We start from the raw sequence: 23,660 nt of genomic DNA on the forward strand, positions 1-23,660 counted from the left end.
TTTTTTGGGCTGTTGGTATTGCTGCAAGTGGTGTAAAAGAACATATTATTTTATTATAATTTAGTGTAAAATAAAAAATGAGATGTATGATATGTTGTTTATGTGGTAATGTAAAATAAATAATGTGGGTTTTGGTAGTGTACAAAAATGCATATTTTTTATAAGAATCTAATGGAAATGCAATAATACAACTGAATAGGCTCTTGACCAATTTTTTTTTCTCTGTTTTTGAAAAGAAAGTATCATGTATAAATTCACAATTATCTTAGATTAGTTTGTTTGTTTGCTCTCTTTTGTTTTTAGATAGACATCTTATGATTAATTTTGAACTTGGGTATGTAGGAATAAGCCCAAATTTAGGTAAGCCCACTTGAGAGAGAAAGAAGATCGCAGAAACTTGTGGCTGTGTGGCACCATATTGTCTATGCGCCTTATCCACTGGCTGTTGTGGTCGTTATAACTTCAAATATAGTGATAATACATTCTCTGACATTTGCTTCCCTCTTCATAATACCACCAAGAATTCTCCACCATGGCTTCCTCCATTGTGTACCCAGCAATACCTTCAGAGGTAAGTTTCATCGATATCATCTAAGACTAAGTTTCTTCGTTCATAAATGTAGTCCTCAGGTTGCCAAATGCCAAACCTTTGTTTGGAACTTAACATGGTGTTGTTTTTCAGCTATGCTCTAGAAAGAGTGCAATTTTCTCTTCCTCAAATGCACTTCTTGTCAAGCCCACAAGGACCCAGATGGTGGGGAAGGGCAAGGGAGTGAGAATCACTTGCCAAGCCACAAGTATTGCCGATGATCGAGTTCCTGACATGGCTAAGAGGGAGACCTTGAATCTGCTTCTTCTAGGTGCTCTTTCACTTCCGACTGCAGGCATGTTGATTCCTTATGCTACTTTCTTTGCCCCACCTGGGTGAGTCTTGCCCCCTTCCATATTCTTTTTTCTTTGTTATTTACTTTCCTCATTAATTTCTTTATATGATCGATTACTTTATTTTTATTGCTGATTAGAATATGGTTGGCTAGGGCTGGGGTGTGGAGCAAGCCTGGGATTCAAGTTAGAGTAGGATTTCTATCTTGTATAAAAAAGAAAAAAGAATATAGTTGGCTAGCTGCTATGTGATTTAGATTAAAGTTATTTATATAGTCTAAAAATCGAATGCATTTATTCTCCCACATTAAATCGTCTGTGGTCTTTATTTCTTTCCATAGAAAAGATTTTCATTGAAAATTTGTTAAGCTGAAAGCTAACTTTTTTTCCTCCTTCCCCCACAAATCTAACTAAATGAAACATGATATATTTTATCTCTCAAAAGTTTAAGCGGTTAAAGCAGTTAGAAAATGGTTAATTCAATCATTTAACCTTAATTCTAATACTCATTTTTCATGTGTTAGTCTAAACTCCCATTTAATAAGTGAAGCCCTCTAGGTATGACTTTTAACTTTTTAAATGGGAAATAGAAAGGGAGACAAGGTTCAGGACCACATGCTCCCAAAAGGCTAAACGGTTAGGATTTGTGAATTTAATTGTTTAACTATTGTTCTAACACTTTACTTAACGTGCAAATCTAGACTCTCCCTTAATAAGTAGGGCTTAAGATGTTGGGTTTTTTTTACTTTTTTAAATGGAGGTAGAGTAGAGACATGGTTCAACTTCAGGACTTCTTGCTCTGGTAAATTACCGACTTTTTTCAAAAGTTTAAGTTATTTGACAATGATGAATTTAATCATAATTCAAACAATGTTTAGAATGGAGGGAGACAATAGGGAGAGGAGAGGAAAATAGAAGGGAAAGAATATAATCAAACATCATGACCAGATATATACAAAAGAAATGGAACCTTAAATTTTCTTGGTGGTATTTTGACTTGAAACAACAATGATAGGTAGCGAGGCAAATTTTCAGTAAATTTTACAATATTGATTAAGAATGAATTTAAAGGCTGTTGCTTTTCAAAATTTTACTTTGTATGTTAGTTGAATACTCTAAAGTCTAAACTCACCTTTTGAAAGGAAACATCAAAAAATTTTGAATGAGCAATCATCTCCTTATCTGGGAGGAAAAGAAAATGATGATTGGTGATCATGATTGGCACATTAGAATGCAGATATGTATTATATAAATATTTCTCCCCCATTATGCTCATCCAATTATCTGTCTTCATTAAGAAGGTATATTAAGGTGAGCAATAACTTCGTTGGTATAAATGGCTGATAAAAGTAGCGTTTTTCCCAGAGAACAGGATAATAAGTAAGTCTAGACCTATATTTGCAAGTTACTGGAAGATCCATCTCTACAGTGGCTTCGATTTATATTTTGACATCCTTTTGAGGCCAAAGAGATGAAACATAGCATTGTCAGCATAATCTCTTTCTTATTTTTTATTTTCTATTTGAAGTCAGCATAATCTCATTGATTTGCTTGAAATGTGATGGAAAGTTGTCTTCTACAAAATGGAGTTCCTTATTATTATCTTGACTCTATTGTCACTATATGAACATTGCCTCTGCCTCTAAATCTAACTCTTAGCAGCTAAGTTCTAAAATTGCACTGGCATCATGCCTATTGCTCATTGTATTTGGCATTAATTTGCCGATAGTTATGTTTGTTATCATCAAGATACCAAATTTTTGTTCAAGTTGGAATCTGAGTTTTCTAATCTCTCTTCTTATGCTTAATTGGAAAACAATTACAGATCAGGAGGTGCTGGTGGTGGTACCATTGCAAAGGATGCCATTGGCAATGATATCATTGCAGCTGAATGGGTCAAAACCCATGGCCCAGGGGACCGGACCCTTTCACAAGGACTAAAGGTACTGATATATCACACTACTCACCACTGAAACTATTTGCCATAAACATGGATTCAGAGAGATTTTATTAATATGTTTTCAAAGGGAAGGAGCATTGAATACGCACGATTGAAATTTTACACGGCAGGCATGTTTGGGCACCCTATAACTCACAACATGCTCTCAAAATAAGGTGTTGGAGTAAGAATATAATAAAATATGTGAAAAGCAATCCATAGGAAGGCAGAGACACTAAGGATATGCTAGGACTTAAAATATGTGACAATCAGGGACTTTTTTAAATGTAGGCATGAAGGATATGCTAGGAATTTAAGATCATGATAGAGCAGTTGTTATGATTGAAAGAGAGAGAGTAAAGATTACCTTGGTTTGACTTGATAGCCTACATTCGTAAGCCCTAAACAACTAAATCTTTACTATATTAACTATATTATTGCAATGAGTTTATTGAGAGTATATAGAATGCTATCAACCCTAAACTAATCATTACCTAGTCCTAGGTCGTAGATATACAATACAAAGTATTGTTGTTAAAGCGGAAGTACTTATGTCTATTTGTTGAAATAAAGGAAGTTGAAAAAGAAAATTGACATAAATATACACGATTGACGATACAACAACAAGAATTTACGTGGTTTGAAAAAGAAAATTGTACTAGCTAGTATAATAAACCTAAACCGAAGTCTGGGTTTTAAGCAGGATGTCTTTCAAAGTGCTGTATACATCGTCAATAATAGATTGTAGCACATTTCAAATTTAGACTCATGTACAGTTATAGAAAAGCAATATGGATTTTTCACTTTTGATTTCCAGGGAGATCCAACCTACCTTGTTGTGGAGAAAGACAGAACTCTGGCAACGTATGGAATTAATGCTGTCTGCACGCACCTTGGGTGTGTTGTGCCATGGAACACAGCTGAGAAAAAGTTCATTTGCCCTTGTCATGGATCCCAGTACAATGATCAAGGGAGAGTTGTTAGGGGACCTGCACCTCTGGTAATTGAAACATAACTTTACCCTTTCTTGGTTATTCAATTTCTTCTAGTTCTAGATGACATTGCATGTAAAAGTACCATTAATAAAATGACCTACTTATTTGAATGACCTCTATGTTGAAATGGTATCAATGTTTAATGTGATTTAAAATATTTTTGAGAAATTTAGCCATCTGAATTCCCTTGTGATTACCAAAAGTTCTAGTTCCTTGAACATCTGAAACATATGAAGCATGCGGATGTATAACTTTCCTTTGCATATTTATTGACTTCTTTTTTTTTTTTGGTACTTGTTGGAACAGTCTTTGGCATTGGCCCATGCAGATGTGGATCCTGATAATGGAAAGGTTGTGTTTGTACCATGGGTCGAAACAGATTTTAGGACCGGTGAAAATCCATGGTGGGCTTGATTCTCTTCTCAGCACGTCCCTCCATCATATATCCTAAGTTGAAATGGGTAATTAATCAGAATGTTATGCACCATTGCTTAAGCATACTGTAACATTGATTTGAAAAGTTTGTAATTTTAGCACCAAAAAAAAAAAAAAAAACGAAGGGTTGTATTTTGTAAAATGAAACAAAAGATTTTGATTCTGTCACCGTAATTATCTGATATTGACAGTTTCTTTTGTTCTATTGATTGCATCTTATTGCATTTATTATTTGTATCTTGTACACGTATACAGTTTTCACAAGAAACGAAACACGTTTGTTTTTTAAAGATAACATTGATTCTAAAAGGGTTCTTTGAATCCACTAGAATAATATTGGAGAAAACTCTTAATTAAGTTTTATTGATTGAAAAACTTAATTGTCTTATAGGTTATAATGTGTTTAAATAGAAATCAGAAGGCTACGTGGAGATGCTTAGAAAACACTAAAGCAAAAAAAAGCTAGGAAAATATCTAAAAACCCTAATTTGCATTAAAGTACAAATTTGATGGCAAAATAGGAAAAATTACCAAAAATGAAAAAAATTGATATAATTGCGAAATCAAATATATTGTCTCCAAGAGACGTCTTAAAAATTAAAATATAAGAGACATTATTCTAAATTTTAAGTTAAAAGTTATAACAAAAATAAAAATTACTAAAAATGGCAAAAATAAATATTTTAGAGACTAACTAAAGAAATTTGCCTAAAAAGTGATTGGTCTTGACCGAAGGCAATGAGTTTTTTTCTTAGTGCCGTTTCATATGATATCACTAATTTTCACAAAATACGATCATTAGAGCATTTGCAGCTGGCCTTGTATATCCTATATGTTGATAAATTTTACCATCAAATCCTTAAAATGATGCTCCAACCGAATTGCCAAATTGTGCCAATTGTAAAAAATTTTACAATGTTGCTACAGTACCATCCTATTTCTAGGATGGTACTGTAGCAAGATTGTAAAAATTATAATAATATTTTAATTGGAAATATCAGCTCACTCTCTACACGGTCTCTTTCATCCCCTCTCTCTCTCTCTCTCTCTCTCTCTCTCTCTCTCTCACCATAGCACATCTCACCAAGCGGTCCAAGCCTCTCTTTTTCTCTCCCATACCTCTGCCAAGCACTCTTTCTCACCCCATGGGTTAGCTAGGTCAATTTTCTCAGCTTCATCACGGTGATCCCTCCCTCTGAACCCAAACCCAACTCTCCCCTCTCTCTTCTGATCTTGCCCAACTCATTGAGTCAAAGCTCCATGGCCAGTGCTTCGAGCTCCATGGCCTAGATGGCCAGATCTTCAAGATCCACAAAATGTTTGGGTTTGTTTTGGGCATGCAAAGGCCATGGGTGGCTGAATTTGTGGTGGTTGGGTTTTTTTATCTTTGAATTTTTATGGTTGCTGGTATTTTTTTGTTTGGGGTTTATTGCTAAGATTTTATTGCTAATTTTTTGTTTAGGGTTTATTGATGAGATTTTATTGCGATGGTGGCAAAATTTTTCTAGCGTGATTTGTGGGTCCAGCGTGTGGGTGATGGCTGGGTTGCTGGCCATTGGGTATTGCTGAATTGGGTATGGGTTTGATATGGATGGTGGTTGAATTTTATCTCTGCTCTTTCTTTCTTTGTGAGTATGGCTGAATTGGCATTGGAGAGAAAAAACATCAAGGCTTTTTTCAAGTTTCAGCAAGGCATGTATTGTTGGGTGGTTGTTCTGGGTTTGGGTTGGTGGTGGGTGGATGAGAAAGAGAGAAAAACAGAGAGACAAAGAACAAAGATGAAGAGAGAAGAGAGAAGAGAGAGAGATTTTTTTTTTTTATAGATAATTTATTTTGTAATTTATATTATTTTAATATATTGTAGGTAAAAATAAAGGTTGGGATACTGGATGTATTATAAAATGATATTGTATAATTGATAAAGTAGTTTTTTGGAATGGTAAAATAAGATATGATGGCATTTCCGGATGGAAATGCTTTTATCATCAGTGATCTCCATTAGCATTTTTCTATTTCTTGGATTTCTTGCACACTGAATTTTGGCCATTTTTTTGCACAAGGAAAGCATGTGCTGTTCATATATTCTAGGCAAAAACACCATTTTGGTCCTTACATTTTGAGGTCACGGTCAATTTGGTCCTTACATTTTGGTAGCAGTCAATATGATCCTTATTATTTTCAACTTCTAATTAATTTGGTCCATACTGTTAACTCACTAATGGAAAATGCTTAGGTGGCAAACGGTTTGCATGATTTGTGCCCATGTGGCTAACATAATAATATAAAATTAAATAATTAAACATCAAAAATCCACATAAGCATTTTAATGAAGAAAAAAAGGCCATGTCAGATAAACAAAATCTAAAAAAATAATAATAATTGAAAGAAAAAAATTAAAGAAAAAGATTTTTTTTTTTTTTGGTAAATCCTCGATTTCTTCTAATTTCTTTTGTATTCTTGCACTTTCTTAAGTACCAAACATAGTACCCAGCAACACAACAATAAAAAAAAAAAAAAAAAAAAAAAAAGTTCCTCTATATCTTGAACAAATACCAAACACGTAAAATGTAAAGAAACTGCAAAAAACTTGGACAAGAAATAATTCAATAAAATTGTCCAAGCTAAGAAAAGACTCATCAAATTCCCAATGCCTTGCGCTTCGATTAGTCAATTCACACCAACAGACAACCCAAATCAAATTCAAACGGCTTTTTTCTTTCGAATTCTTTGCATCAACGAAATCCACTATGGAGGCTGATTTGCCTTTGTCCTCAGCCCAAGCATGTCGCACCGCTGCAGTTTAGCGTCATGCAACTATTGGGCTTTCTTGGCGTCGTTTATGGCCGCAACAATCTGAAGTTGCCCTTTCTCTCTTTGACTTTAGGGCGAGGGTTTGTGCAAGTGATGTGGATTTTGTTTTGTTAGGTTGTATTTAAGAATATGGGTGAATGGTAAGGGGTCGGGGCGAATTTGTGCAACCTAATATATTTTTTTTTTTTTTCCAGATTGTTGTGTTTCTGGGTAAGCGTTTGGTAGCTAAGAAACAGGAAGAGTACAAAAGAAAATTTATAAAAAAAAAAAAAAAAAAAAAAAAAAAAAAAAAAAAAAAAAAAAAAAAACTGAGGAATTTTGTTTTGAATTCTTTTTTTTTTTTTCTTTCAAAATTTCTTTTTCTTTAGATTTTGTTTATCTGGCATGGCCTTTTTTTTTCTTCGTTAAAATGCTTATGTGGATTTTTGCTGTTTAATTATTTAATTTTATATTATTATGTTAGCCACATGGGCGCCAATTATGCAAATCGTTTGGCACCTAAGCATTTTCCGTTAGTGAGTTAATAGTAGGGACCAAATTGACTGTAACTTAAAAATAACAAGGACCATATTGACTGCTACCAAAATGTAGGGATCAAATTGACCGTGATCTCAAAATGTAAGGACCAAAATGGTGTTTTCACCTATATTCTATATCATTATATGTTCATTGTGTCCTGTTCAAGGACACGTGGCATAATTTGCTTATGTAAGTTGCCTACAAAAACACAGGAACCAAGCCAGTAGTTAAGCAGATAAAAAGCCTTCCAAAAAAAAATCAACGAAGGAGCAATCAGAACTAAATTATATTCCAAAGCAAATTACGTCGATATCTGTCTCCGAATTCCTAACTTTTTTTGTTTGTATATGCTTTGCAATTAAGTTAGGATATCTCCACATTTAAGTGAGATGATAGACAAAAAGGATTAGTCTCAGCTTCTCACTTCCTAATCGTTCAAATTAAATGAAGTGGTTCCACATTCCCATAAAGTCAATTACAAGTTGTCTCAAGTTCTCAACAAAAAAAAGAGAGGGAGATAGAATAAGGTACAACTTCCATTTAAATATACATTATACAATAATTTAAAATAGTATTCTAAATATAATTCAGTATAAATATCGGTAAGACAACAACCATTGAATACATAAATAAATACTCCCTCTGTCCTACTTTTTTTGTCCTCTATTCTATTTTGAGATGTTTCAAAATAGTTTCCTGTTTCAAAAAATAAAAGTCATTAATTTATTAATGTTCCTATTATACCCCTATTAATTTACTAATTCAATTTTTTGATAAATTTTTTTAAGGGTAGTTTTGGAAACTTATACATTTTTAAAAGATAGATAAGATAATAAATGATGTTCCCTTAAAAATTTTGACTTTTTAAATAGGACAAAAAAAGTGGGACGGAAGGAGTATAATTAAATAACTAATCATATACGTGGTTAGCCTCTTGGAGTTAGAGTAATGGTAAATGTGAAACTAAGAAAAAAAAATAGTAACTAATATAAGTTTTTACTTGTAAAGTGCATGACTTTCTAACCATACACGTGGTCAATTTCTTGAAATTGGACCAAGCACTAAAAGACTTTTTGGATTTGAAAATTTATAGAGCATTTATCAAACTACTTGATTAAAATGAGAGAAAAACTAAGAAAACATAGAAGAGAAAAAGAAAGATAGAGAGAACAAGAAAATAATCACAAATATAAATAAAGATCTGTTGGTTGTAACAGTGGTGTATTTTTTTGTTGATGAAGAAGAAAAGTATAAGGAAAAACAAATTTATTCTGTTGTCAATGGAAAAGTAAGCCAAAATGCTGGAAAAAAAAGTTTTTATTTTTATTTTTTTATTTAACGTATGAGCAAAATTTTGAAACTTTTTTTTTTTTTTTTGGTTATAAAATTAAATATTTTCTAAGTAGTACTATTGATAGAACACTTTCACAATAAAACTTAAGTAATAAGTTGTTAAAGGTAGGAAAAAAGTAATGTTAGTTGTAGGTACGGAAAAAAACTAATTAGAACTTGCCACTTAACCTTTATATGTGAAATTATTGTGAAAGTAGCATTAAGATGATCATATTCAAACTTGTATTAGCTAGGTTTAAACAAAATTTAGGGTTAGGGGTTCAAAAAAATTAATATATATGCCCAACCCCCTACATTTAGGGTTAGGGGTTCAAAAAAATTAATATATATGGCCAACCCCCTACCCCTAAGGTAAGGTCACTCTTTGTGTGTGTGTGTGTGTGTGTGTGTGTGTGTGTGTGTGTGTGTGTGTGTGTGTGTGTGTGTGTGTGTGTGTGTGTGTGTGTGTGTGTGTGTGTGTGTGTGTGTGTGTGTGTGTGTGGCAACATTGTTGCCTTGCCGCCTTACATGGATGATATTAGAGGACCGAAAGTGCCCCCTTATAGACATAAAGTCTTTTACTAATTGGCCAACCAGTGCATTTGAAACCATACCCAACTGTAAGCACTTCACCACTAGTTCAATGTCACCTTCAAAACACACCTGGCTAAAACCGAGGTCCCTGGCAAAAATAGTAGCTTTCCTAGCCGCCAACATCTCAAGAATTTCCACTGTTACTGGCATCTGCACCTTCTTCGACAGAGCCACCAACACCTGCCCTTCGTTGTTGCGAATGACCACTCTAATACCAGCTTCCTGATCCTCACCGAACACCGCCCTGTCGAAGTTAGCTTTAACTGAAAATCCAAACGGAGGCTGCCATTGCACTAGGCTGGGTCTATTTCCTCTCACCGTTCCCTGTTTTCCTTGCTGAAACTCAGCCAACAGAGCTGAGGTAGAGTGGGCGACTCTAGAGCATGGCTGAGGATTATTATTCGCTTTCAACTTGTTTCTCTGCATCCAGATCAGCCATGCCGTCATCGCAAACAACTCTAGACTAAAACCTTCTACCTTGGTAAAACTCACAAGGTCACTCATGACTTGAAGGCTCTGACCCTTTCTCCTCACCTCCCTAAAAGCTAGTGCCCACGCCTCATGGACCTTCTCGCAGTCCCATAAAGTGTGAAATTCATCTTCAGCCATGCATCCACATTGGTCACACGTCGAGTTATCCACCACCCTTCTTTTTTGGAGATTAACCTTCATTGAAAGGGCTCTTGAGCAAGCACGCCATAGAAATACCTTCACCTTATTTGTAGGAATGGCAACGGGTCGGGTTCGGGCTGGGTTTCTTTATACCTGGACCTGACCCGCGGGTCCAACCCCAAAACCCGAACCCGCCCCGTTTAATAAACGGGTTTTTTTTTTTAAATCCAAACCCGCCCTGTCGGGCCCCGCGGGCTTCGCCAGCCACTTCGGGGCCTTAATCCATGGCCATAAAATCTTTAAAAAAAAAAAAAAAAAAGACTTTCCCTTTCAAACACAAAATCACACAAACACAAACTCACAGATTCGAGACACAATCTTATAAAAAGAAAAAAAGAGTTTCCTTTCAAACACAGAATCACAAACTCAAATTCACAAAATCACAAACACAAACTCACAGATTTGAGAATTGCGAGAGGACATGAACCTAAAATAAAAATGAACCCAAAAATAAAAATTGGAGAACTCGGTCCACCAAGGCTCTATCTCCGATGATCGGCGATGGTTTCAGCCACCAATTCCACCTCTAGGCCGAAGCTCACGGCCTAAACCTCGCAAATCTCTCTCCGATCTAACCTCCATGCTTCTCCGTGGAAATAGCAACCATCAAGTGATGAGAGTGAAGGTGAGGGTGGGTTGGTGAGTGACTGAGAGTGACGGTTAGGGTGACTAGGTAAGGCCGTGTGGGGTGGCTTGAGAGAAAATGAGACTGAGAGAGTTATTGAGGGTGAGGTGAGTGCACAGAGAGGAGGCGGCTTGGAGAGACTTCAGACAAATGAAAAAAGGATTAGGGTTTGTTATAAGTTACATATATATATAGGTAGGTATTTTAGTAATTTTGTTTTAAGTTTAAATGGGTCGGGTCCGGGTTCGGGCCGGGTTTTTTCCAAAACCCGGACCTGACCCTATTTGTTATCGGACCGGGTACCCGTGGATCGAGCATAAATTGCCATCCCTACTTATTTGGCACTTTCAGCCGCCAAATATCCTTCCAGAAACGTTTAATCACCTTCGAATTCGAACTGGAAGACAGGGAGTTCATCTCAAACTCGCACAACAACTGATAGCTAGTTTTGACAGAGTAGAAACCCGACCTGCATCTTGGCCAAGAGAGACAGTCCTCTTGATCTGTGACACATAAGGGAATACTCTTGATTCTTTGGGCTTCAAAAGGTAGGAAGATGTCATCCACTAGTTGCTCATTCCAGCCTCCTTCACCCGGCTCCAACTAATTAGCTACTGACCAATTTGAAACCTCTTCAATTCTTGGAGAAACTACACAAGCCGAGGCCCCCCAAGCAACCACTTGTCATTGTATATGTTTATCTTAGTGCCATTCCCTGCTCGCCAAAGTAAACCTGACTGAACCAACTTTGAGGCCTTTACTATGCTTTGCCATGCATACGACCCCGACGCTACCTTAACATCAAAAACTGACCCACTTGGGAAATACTTTGCACTAAAGACCAGGTAAAAGAGACACTTACTAAGAAATAATTAATACAACATTTTAAAGATGAATAGTTATTCCTCATTTTAAAGAATAACTATTCATAAGAAGTGATTATTCTTTGTAATAAAAATATAATCAAACTGAAGAATAACTAAATCATAAGAATAATTATTACATTATTGCACTTATTATAGTCTACCAAATATGCCCTTAACATTTTGATTTTATTTCAGAATTTTTCCTAATCATCAAATGATACAAGGAAGACCTTCACAAATTTTCCGGCCGACTTTGACTGTGTCCAACTTGGAGGAAATAAATCGAAGTAACCAACAAATACGGTTGAAACTTGAAAATATAACACACTGTCACATATAATTAATGTCGTAACAGGTGCAGGTACAACTTTATTAATTATGTATACCCTTAAGAATGGCATCAGCTCCTTCCTTGATCAACTTCCACGCAGCAGCCACGTGGTGATCTTCAGTAAGTGTGGCTCCCACAGCAAACCTCAGGATATATATACCACCGACTATTGTGTGGGTCATATAAACCCGCCCACTTGAGTTGATCCACTCAAGTAGCTTCCGGTTCAACAACTCGGTATAACCCGACCCGGCCCATGAAAACGGGTTTAACCGAAAACACACTAACCCGAATCGCCTTGGCACGAGGATTTCGAACCGTGGATCGGATTTCACGAGCCCCTCGAACACCTTCGCCATCCGAACATCGGACCGGATATGACTTTGGAGGTTTGCAACACCATAGCTACGCAATACAAGCCATAATCGGAGCGACTTGAATTTCCGACCCGTACCCACTTGCCAATCCTTAAAATCCACCACAGACTCGGACTCACTTGCTCTGTTTCTCAAATACTCCGGGTTTGTACTCAATGCCTTCACCAATAACATTGGGCTTTTGACCCACAAACAACAACAATCTAAGTAACTCAGTAGCCACTTATGTGGGCTTAGACTCAATGAATCAACTCCTTCAATCCCATTGAAATGTTGCCTAAACTCGGGACAAATACATGCACTACCACCATAAGCAGCATCAACATGCATCCACATACCGTACTCACCTGCCACGTCAGCAAGAGGCTCGAGAGGATCAACGGCTGTGGTTGAAGTTGTCCCCACCGTAGCACAAAGGTAAAGTGGGATCAACCCGGCTGCCACGTCAGCCTCCACAGCCTTACGAAGGAGTACAGGGGATAAAGAAAAAGCTGCATCAAGGTTTGTGGGGATGGATTTTATGTTACATGGAGTTATACCAGCTAGTTTAGCAGCCTTGGTGAAAGTGGAATGTGTCTGATCAGAGCAATACACAACAAGCTTTCGAATACTTTGGTTGCTGCCATTTGTAGCTAGCACGCGATCTCTGGCGGCAATGAGAGTGACAAGAATGGCTTCACTAGTGGTGTTTTGAATGATACCACCACCAGTGCCAGAGAACATGAATGAGTTTGGGAGTTTAAGCATGTTAGCCAACCAATCCATGACTATCATTTCAAGTTCTGTGGCAGCAGGTGAGGCTAGCCAGTTGAAGCCAACAGAGTTGAATGAAGTGCACAACATTTCTCCTATAAAAGCTGCAGTACTCACTGTAGCTGGAAAGAATGCAAAGAAGTTTGGACTTAACCAATGGGTCATGCCAGGGATTATGTTTTTGGTCACGTCGGAGAGAATGGTTTCTAGGGGTTCAGGAAGGTATGGTGCAGTTTGGGGAAGGAGAGTACGGAGGTAACCAGGTTGGACTTGGCTTAGAACTGGGTAGCTTTCGATTTGTTTGTAGTAGTCAGCTATGAAGTCCACCATTTGGTGAGCTTGTTTTCGAAATTCTTCAGGGTCTAAGGGCTTGAATTCACGTTGGGGTGAGGAAGAGTTATCGGAGCTCAAGTCTAGGCTACCCATTTTGAAGGAGAACAAAGAAGTTGAAGAGGATTAATGGTGGTGTGCAAAATGAGCTGGTTAGAGGGGTTTAAATTAAGGGAGATAGGGAGCATGTGGGACAAATGGGACGGATGGAAATTAGACGGTTTGGTGTTTTTTTTTTTGTAAAAATGTCCAGTCATTATAACTTTTGATTACAAAGTGGTTGTGGAGTGGAGTGGGGGTAAGTACCGGTGCGTAGATGGATTTTTTTTTTTTTTGTTGTTGAGATTTTGGTCATTGAATAGGAGTACGTTGGCTTGTCTTTACAGAAAGTGATCGACGTTCTTGTCTGATAATTTGGTCAATGCACACACATCCTTACATTGAGACTGGTGCCTCCACAGTCATTCTATCATGACTTTTCTGATTATATTACTGTGCTGTCCTTCATTTCATCATGACTTTACTGATTGTAGAAATGTAATAAGGACTGTGCTATAAGCCTGCCTATACCTCGTTTCATCATGACTTAAATTCTCGAAATAGAAGAAATGTATGGATCGTGCCGTGCCTCTTTCCATCATGACTTTATTAGATATAGGAATGTAAGGGCATTAGTATTGGAGAAGGTTAATGTCAAATTTTTCTGGAATGTAAGGGCATAGCATCCACATCCGACCCTAAATCTCATTTTATTTTACCATTCCAAAAAATTACTTTATCAATTATACCATATCATTTTACAATACACCCACCATCCCAAAATTCTATTATTTTACCATCTTATTAAAATATTATTTTTTTAATCTTTTTTTATTATTACTTTTCCAACTATCACCTTTTTTGTTTTCAAAATCAACTATTCTCCAGAACTGTGCACTATTAAAATAAAATTTTTTTGGATGGCATACTGCTACAGTGCGATCTCACATATGAGATCGCACTGTAGCAGTATGCCAAAAAATTTTGGCCGGTCCCAGGTTTAGCAATCCAATTGCTGGGGTAATTTGGGCCCAAATGCCAAATATACTTTACAATTTGGCATTTGAGAAGCCCACTGTTGATGCTCTTAGTATTGGAGAAGGTTAATGTCAAATTTTTCAAGAAAAATACTCTTGCATCAGGGGATTGTAAATAGCATTATTATTGTGGGGCCCGGCCCAAAAATGATGGGCTATTCCAAACTCAGGCCCGTCCGAGGAGCGTCCTGTCCGAAGAGAAGTCTCATATGAAGCGTTACTCAATCCCAATAGTGCCAAGGAAATCTGTCCGAGGAGTAACTCCTCCTCGGACATCACGAAGCCCAGACGAGGAACTTTCCCCAGCCATTTCAGCTCATTTTCCCAACATATAAAATGAATTAAATCCAAAATATCTCATGGAAGGCTACCACCACATTAATTGCGCCCCAACCACCCTCTTGGCCGCATTAATGAGGAAAAGACTCCTGAACAGTACCGCCTTGGCCTCTGCAACTCACAAAGGGACTGATGAGGGCGTCTGATGGGACAGGTGCTCAAGTGGATGCTTGGATGATTAACAGGTGTAAGGTTGAGATGAAAAGAAGAGAAATATATAATGTAGTGGAGTCCCTCAAAGAAGGGGACGGAAAAAACTGTATGAGGAACAAAAAGAAATAAAATCATACTTGAGAAATATCCATTCTAGTGTTTTTATTTTCTTTCTGCAAACAATACTGCCCATGCACTAGACCGAACAAGTTCACTGAGGCTAAGTTCTTTGACCCATCCTCTACAAATATTTATTGCGGGTTGCGCTTTGGGTCAAGGCCTAATCAACATAAGTTGGGCCAGGAAAATCGTGCAACTACAAATGGCGTCGTCTGTGGGAAGAGCTAAGGCATCAGCTAGTGCAACGGTCGAGCATGGAAGAACTAGATCCGCACCAGGAGGATCCTCACCAAGCTAACTCCCAACGGACACGACCCGCCGAGTCCTAGAGGCAAAATAACCCAATCAACCCAGGCAGCAGGGGGAATCGTGAGGGAAGTGTGCATACTATCCGGACGAGCCAGAGTCACACTCAGACAGGAAGTCACGTGTCTCAGAGGCGAAATAGTCACCAGGCCATGCAGCGAGAGATAGATGACTTAAAAAGGAAGTTACGACGTGTACAGCGAAGACGATCTCCCTCTGACTCAGGCGAGTCTTCTAATGCGGAGGACATGAGTTACAGACGAAGGTCAAGGACCCCCCCAAGTGAGACCTTTTCTTACGAAAAAGAACCACGCCCAGTACGGAAGTATGAGAGCCCATCCAGCAAAGGTTCGGGGAGCGACGCCATGAAGAAGGCGTTGGATCAGGTCTCAAGGTCACCCTTCACGAATAGAATCGAAGGGGCTAAGCTGCCAAGACGCTTCAACCAACCGGTATTCGCCATCTATACCGGCAGAACAGACCAGGTAGAGCACGTGAGTCAGTTCAACCAAAAAATGGCGATCTATTCGCAAAACGAAGCCCTAATGTGCAAGATCTTCCCATCCAGCTTGGGATCGATGGCAATGAGGTGGTTCAACAGCCTGAAGACAAACTCCGTAGGCTCCTACAAGCAGCTCACTCAAGCTTTTTGCTCCCGTTTTATTACAAACACCAGAGTCCCTCGACCTCTCAGTTCGCTACTGTCCTTATCCATGCATGAAGGAGAAACCCTGAAAGCATACTCGGATAGGTATTGGGAGGTGTATAACGATTTAGATGACAACCATGATAATGTTGCTATCAGCACGTTCAAAAGCGGCCTCCCCACCGGGCATGGCTTAAGGAAATCCCTCACCGGAAAACCAGTTACTGACGTCCAACAGCTAATGGATAGGATCGACAAGTACAAAAGAGTGGAGGAAGATCAGCTGCAAGGGAAGGGAAAGGAGAAGGTTATCCCCTTTAAAGCAAATGATTTCAGGACGGACCGTCACAATCCTGGTCAGCCGAGGAGAGATTTTCCGCGATAGGCTGGGCAGAGCAACCCACAAACAATGAATGCCGTATTCAGAGAGCCGGTACAACAAGTACTGGAGAAAGTAAGGGATGAACCCTATTTCAGATGGCCGGGAAAGATGGCTGGAGACCCCGCCAAACGTAATCAGAACTTGTATTGCCACTATCATCAGGACCACGGGCATACTACTGAGGACTGCAGGAATCTGTGGAATCACCTGGATCAATTGGTCCGAGAAGGAAAGCTACGTCACCTGCTGCACCCATCGAGCGGCCATCCCGGCCAAGCAACACAAGAACCTCGAAGGGACGTGTCTTTAAGACCCCCCACCGGGACGATACATGTCATCCTCGCTGCACCGGGAAGAACTGGGCCACCCATCCCCAGGGTATTAGCCGTGGATCGCCTTCCCTCCGAGGGCAGGCAAAGGGAGCCCAAAAAATCAAAAAAGGGAAGCTCTTTGATACTGGGATTCTCGGATGAGGATAAGAGAGGAACAATTCAACCTCACGATGATGCCTTGGTGGTCACCTTGCGGATTGGGGGTTTCGATGTGAAGAGGGTGTTAGTAGACTCTGGAAGTGCGGTGGAGATAATGTACCCCGACCTATACAAGGGGCTGAACTTGAAGTCGGAAGATTTGACAGCTTATGACTCCCCCCTTCTCAGCTTCGAGGGGAAGATTGTTACGCCAAAGGGGCAAATCCGACTGCCCGTACAGCAGCATTCTTCTCGGCCTCTGTAGCCTCTCGGATCAGCTGGGCCTCCTCCTTTACCCGCCTCAGCTCATCCTCTACCTTTTGCAAAGCAGTCTTGAGATCCTGCACTGCCTGCCTCTCGGTGGTGAGGTTAAGCTGTGTCGTGTACAGCTCTTTGCGCTGGTCCTCCGCCTGGGTCTCGGCGCTCTTCAAACCAGCCTCTGCACTTTTGCGCCGATTCTCCGACACCTTGAACTCGTCCGTGAGTTTAAGGTGCTCATGCTTGAGGGACCCCAAGGCTTTCTCCATCTCCGCCCGAGCCTGGGTCTCAGCCTCAGCCCGACTACGGCTATCACGGCAAAACTCATCAGCCACGAACACCTGCTGAGTAATCTACGAACGAAACAAGATTGTGTTGAAAAAGAAACCTAACAGGGGTAAACAAATTAATAAAACAGTAAAAGGATTACTTACCAATGCGAGATCCCTTTTTAGGGATAGGAAGAGCTCGTGCTGAGAGAACCGCCTATAGGCCTCCATGTCCCGAGGAAGGAGTAGGGGTTGCTCTAAGGCGTCAGCCATGTACCCTGCTCGGCCTCGGTTATACTCTCGGACCGAAGCATTGGAAAGGATGGCCACCCCATCCAGTTCCAACTTGGGGTTCCATGCACGAGGGGCAGCGCACACTTCAGCAACGTTCTCCTCATCCCGGCTCTCCAAGAAGTTACCCCTTCTGCTCCTTGGCGCCCGCATGGTCTTTTGCTGCTTGGTCGGCTGGGCAATCACCTCACCTTCCTCAGTAGTGTCAACCGGCCTCTTCTTCTTTAGGTCCGGATTAATCTTAAGACCAGGGTCCGAGACGCCCTGAGGGACCACAGGGGGAAGGGTTTTGACTTGTGGTGAAGTTGGTCCCTTCGATGACTGACTCTTCGATGACTGACCTTTCCCTCGGGAGGACATCAGCTCCTTTAGAGTCTTTCCCTTTCCTGCCATGGGCTCTATCTCTTCGTCTGAAGTATCGTCCGAGCAGATAACGATTGAGGGAATACCAACTGCGAAATGTTGGTCCTGCTCTGCTTCGGGATTAGAAAGCTCCACCAAGGGGTTTTGCTGAATTTCCTCCTCGAAGTAAAACTTATCTATCTCTTCCTCAAGGGAAAGACGAGATGATTCAGCCTCTTCTTCAACCAAAACAGTAGCGCCAGGCTCGTTTACCGGAGGTAGCTGCTCTGCTAAGTAGGGATTTCTGACACCTGGCAACACAACTGGTGGCAAATCGTGGTCAGCTAGGAATCCGTCCTGGGACACGTCAATTCTAGCCAGCCTCGGACTGCCAGCCCTTATAGCGTGACCGATTGCCTAGAAAGCGCTGCTCAGAGGTTGATAGCCCAAAACCAGATGGGCCGCACGCAACTGTCCGTCCTCGGTAGATTAAATCTCCGACCTGAGAAGATAGTTCAGCGCTGGCACGTTCACAAGGCTTATCCGAGGAGCGACGTGAACTTTGTCTGCAAACAACCAAGAAAAGTGGGGTTAGTCCATGAAATTTTCCAATTACACACAAAACAAGAAAAAAATAATAACCCCTTAATACTAAATCCTTTCCCAAAAAGGACCGATCCTAAAAACGCCGCACCTGGGTTCCCTGCCCGAGTTGGACAATGAATACCGTCGAACCACTCCCCAGAAGCAATGAGGAAGTCATTCTTCACGGTCTTATTGGATACTGGGAGACAAGAGATCAACCTAACGTCCTCGTTCCGGGATTTAAGATAATACCCATCATCCCCGAGGCGGTGACATTCGTACAGATAAGCCACATCGTGCCAGGTGAGGCCTAGATTCATCCGCTCGTCTAAGACGTCTACACAGCCTAGTATCTTGAACATATTCGGGGCACACTGATACGGCGTCAACCTATGGTTGAACAGGTATTCCCTTGTAATCCTACGCATGGGAAGTGTCATCCCTCCCTCTATGAAAGCAATCATGGGGATAACAACTTCTCCCTCAGCTCTATCTGTCAATATTCCTTCAAGAGGACAGTGCCGCAGCCCAACCCCCGGGGGAATGTGGTATTTCGCCCTAAAGGCTTCCATATCGGCTGGAGTTTTTACTAATTTCTCGAATCTACCCATCTGAACTGAACTGGGGAAATGAAAGTAAAGACTGAAAAGAAAAGTAGAGTCCGAGGAGGGAATTGAAACGGAGAGAAAAGCGAAATGTACTGGTACCTTCACAAAACGCTCAAGGGGACGCCTGGAAATCTCTCTTGGACGAAACGCTTCACAAAAACGGCTACGGCGGCGTAACGGACGCAAGTGTTCGTATATCTCTGGGATTCGATGGAGTTCTCTGGAGTCTTTTGAGGTTTGTGAAATGCAGATGAAAGAAGCAACTGAACCCCTCTGACATCTTATATAGCCGGGAGGAGAGAGAAAAGATCATCCCTACCTAAAAATACGGGAAAAAACGATGGCCGTTCGATCCACGCCAAGCCGTTGGATGAAGGGAACATAACGCCTCCAGAAGTTAATGGCCACGCCTCGTAAATTGTAGCGCGTCAAAAGTAACGGTCCGCACGCGCGCCCCACGATCTCCTTATTTCCATCCACTCACAAACATCAAAACCCCGCTTTTCCCCTCGGAGGGAGGTAAAAACCGGAGTTTTGAGGGGCTATTGTGGGGCCCGGCCCAAAAATGATGGGCTATTCCAAACTCAGGCCCGTCCGAGGAGCGTCCTGTCCGAAGAGAAGCCTCATATGAAGCGTTACTCAATCCCAATAGCGCCAAGGAAACCTGTCCGAGGAGTAACTCCTCCTCGGACATCCCGAAGCCTAGACGAGGAACTTTCCCCAGCCATTTCAGCTCATCTTCCCAACATATAAAATGAATTAAATCCAAAATATCTCATGGAAGGCTACCACCACATTAATTGCGCCCCAACCACCCTCTTGGCCGCATTAATGAGGAAAAGACTCCTGAACAGTACCGCCTTGGCCTCTGCAACTCACAAAGGGACTGATGAGGGCGTCTGATGGGACAGGTGCTCAAGTGGATGCTTGGATGATTAACAGGTGTAAGGTTGAGATGAAAAGAAGAGAAATATATAATGTAGTGGAGTCCCTCAAAGAAGGGGACGGAAAAAACTGTCTGAGGAACAAAAAGAAATAAAATCATACTTGAGAAATATCCATTCTAGTGTTTTTATTTTCTTTCTGCAAACAATACTGCCCATGCACTAGACCGAACAAGTTCACTGAGGCTAAGTTCTTTGACCCATCCTCTACAAATATTTATTGCGGGTTGCGCTTTGGGCCAAGGCCTAATCAACATAAGTTGGGCCAGGAAAATCGTGCAACTACAATTATAATTTTTTTTGCAATACTGTTACAGTATAATTCTAAACATAGAATTGCACTGTTCACAGTATTGTAAAAAAATAATAATATTTTATTATGTTTTTTCCCACGAAATCTTCTCTCTCTTCCTTCTCTGTTTCTCCGTTTGCTCTCTCCTCTCTTCAAACCCAAACATCATCCTCCTCTCAACATCAACATCACACCATCCTCCATCGCTGAAGCTTCACCAAGCCTTTCACCCATCTCCATCGCTGAAGCATCACTACCCACAACCACTGTCACCACAACCACAGCCACAGCCACAGCCATAGCCACCACAGCCACCACCACCACCCACAACCTCAACCCAAACCAGGGGCGGCCCAACATAATTTGGGGCCTAAGGCGAAAAATTTATGCGGGGCCTTTAATAGATAAATATTAATTAAACAAAATTATTTAATACTAATCAAATTAAGGTTAATTTGATACATTAAATACATAAATAATACCAACTAGACTAATGTTAATTTCATATAGAGAATTGAATATTATAGTTGAATTATAAATATTAATAAAAAGAAATAAAAATATATTGGAATTGGAAAAGATACTTTATTTTGGATATAAGACGATGCATAGTTAAATAAAGTTGTAATCTAATTTTTAATTTTATATTTTGATTTTAAGAGAGAGAGAGATATTATTTGGTGTATGGTTTTGTAGGATATTAGTTTACAAAAATCAAAGTCTCAAACTATTAGGGGAGATTAATCTATAATTGATGATTTAACACATTTGCAACATCTTTTTGAAATATTTTAGGGTTTCAATTGAGTTAAGGTTGTCTCGTACTTTGAGAGTTTTAATAGAAATGAAAAAGAAAAATGTGCTAATTAAAAGTACTATAAAATGTTCCAAATATAATGTGATATTGTTTATCATTGATAAATTTCATTAATTTAACTAATGAATGTTTATATCACATTTTTTGTGATTAATAACAAGGCAATTTGTAAGCTAATAGTAAAATTTGTACATCACTAATAAAAAAAATGTACAACCTTTAGAAAATATATATAATTTTATAAAAATTTGGACCTTTAACTATAAAAAATGGGGCCCTTTTTCTCAAGAAAAATTTTGTTTTTTAGTGGGCCTTAGGCCTAGGCCTAACTTGCCTAGGCCTTGAGCCGGCCCTGACCCCAACCACCATCAACCACCATAAACCAAAACCCACTCACCCACCCACCTGCCACCACCGTAAACCCCAACCCAAAATCAATCCGCCACCAATACCATAACCCATACCCATCCACAACTAGCACCCAAAGCCACTCTGATCAACCCACGAACCCAACCACAAAAATCAAACCCCAACCCAAAATCAATCCGCCACCAACACCATAACCCATACCCATCTACAACCAGCACCCAAAGCCACTCCGATCAACCCTCAAACCCAACCACAAAAATCAAATCCCACCAAAATCAATCAAAACCCAACAAAATTAAAACTCACCGAAAAACGATCCACGATCCACCACAGAGACCCACGATCCACCGCAGAGACCCACGATCCACGATCCACCGCAGAGATGCAGAAATTCCATGATCCACGATCCATCGTAGAGACCCACGATTCACAAAAAACCATTGCAGCCCAGCCACACCCAGCACCAGAGAGACCCACAAACTCGAGAGGCAGTCAGGCATAGAGAAAGGGAAATGGAGGGGAAGAGAGAAAGTGACAGAGAGCATGGAAGAGAATGAAAAAAATGATGAAATTCCAGCCAAGTCTGAAAAAATGTAGCGGTTGGAAATAAATAATAAAGAATGATTAAAAAATAGTATTTTAATAAAAATAGAGTTTTGGGATGTAGGAGAAATGGTAAAATGGAATGGTATAATGATAAAGTGGTTTTTTTGGAATGGTAAAATAGAGTAGAATTAGAATTTTTTGATACTAATGCTCTAAGGACTGTGTTGTGCCTTTTTCTATCATGGCACTTCACTACCTTTGTAAAATACATTCTCAAAAAAAAAAAAAAATTACCTTTGTAAAATACAAAATACAAACCTCGTCAATGAGGTTTGGGCTAATATTATTAGGTATTATCAAGATTTTTTGAAGTTATCTAATTTGTTCCTATTGGGTCTCAAATAATAAGTGAAAATGTATTTTTCGTCCTTATATTTTACCTTGATTTTCATTTTAGTCTCTACATTTTATTTTTATCAAATTTAGTTTTTATTTTAAAAAAGGCCAACCATTTTAGTCTCTACAGTCAGTGTCCTAACGGAAATATCCTAGGTAGCAAACGACGGATTAAAATATTAATTTTTCTCTCTTAAATGTCACTACTCCTGCCAAATCACATTCCCACCTTAATTTCTTACACGTGAGCCTCACGTGACACACACATGTGTGCGTCACTCCCTTTTAAACCACCACCTCCAACAAAATAGTAATCCCTAAACCCTATTTTTCACGATTTGAGCTCCTCTGACCTAAATTTCTTGCTCCTCTCCTCTCGTACATTTGAGCTCCTCTACCTCTGCCCTTACCTCAAAATCACAGACCATAGAATCAAACTCTGTATCAACTGGTGGAAGCCTGAGGAGAAGAAGTCCAATGAGATGCTTCTGTGGTAAGAAACCAGTGGTAGTGGTGTCGTGGACAGCAAACAACCCTGGCAAAAGATTTTACGGTTGTCCAAATTACTAGGTAATGTCTAATATTAAAGTTTTTTTTTCCCTAGTATTTTGCTGCGATTTTGGTAAGCATACATATGGGTTCAATCTTTGATTTCAATTTAAGTGATAGCTTTGGGCTCTACTTAGCGCATAGGAAATGGAACGATAGTGCTGATAAGAGTAGATAAAAGGTTACCTAATCCTCACTCTCGAAAGGTGATCACACCCACTAGCATCTCTATAGCCAACCCAGGGGGTTCAAATGAACCCCTAGCTTGGCCCAAAAAAAAATTATATATAATTTTTTTTTTGGCCCTTAAAATAAAATTTTCAACACCCTAACTCTAAATTTTGTTTAAACCTAATTGAAGTAAATTTGAAATATGATTAAATTAGTGCTATTTTCACAATATTTTTACAATAAAGGTTAAGTGACAAGTTGTAATTGACT

At 39.6% G+C, this 23,660-nt stretch overlaps 2 protein-coding genes across 2 annotated transcripts; one reads left to right on the top strand and one right to left on the bottom strand.

Moving 5' to 3' along the window:
- The first annotated feature begins 404 nt into the window (after positions 1-404).
- LOC126695445 (cytochrome b6-f complex iron-sulfur subunit, chloroplastic) lies at positions 405-4,456 on the top strand. The gene is made up of 5 exons (XM_050392204.1): positions 405-571; positions 683-924; positions 2,708-2,825; positions 3,639-3,821; positions 4,123-4,456. The coding sequence occupies exons 1-5, from the start codon at positions 533-535 to the stop codon at positions 4,228-4,230; spliced, it is 690 nt and encodes a 229-aa protein (XP_050248161.1). The 5' UTR covers positions 405-532; the 3' UTR covers positions 4,231-4,456.
- A 7,370-nt stretch (positions 4,457-11,826) lies between these two features.
- On the bottom strand, positions 11,827-13,730 carry LOC126695446 (tryptophan decarboxylase TDC2-like). Its single transcript, XM_050392205.1, has one exon. The coding sequence runs from the start codon at positions 13,555-13,557 to the stop codon at positions 12,043-12,045; it is 1,515 nt and encodes a 504-aa protein (XP_050248162.1). The 5' UTR covers positions 13,558-13,730; the 3' UTR covers positions 11,827-12,042.
- Positions 13,731-23,660: the final 9,930 nt, after the last annotated feature.

The sequence above is a fragment of the Quercus robur genome, chromosome 8, assembly GCF_932294415.1.
Source record: "Quercus robur chromosome 8, dhQueRobu3.1, whole genome shotgun sequence".
Classification (NCBI taxonomy): domain Eukaryota; kingdom Viridiplantae; phylum Streptophyta; class Magnoliopsida; order Fagales; family Fagaceae; genus Quercus; species Quercus robur.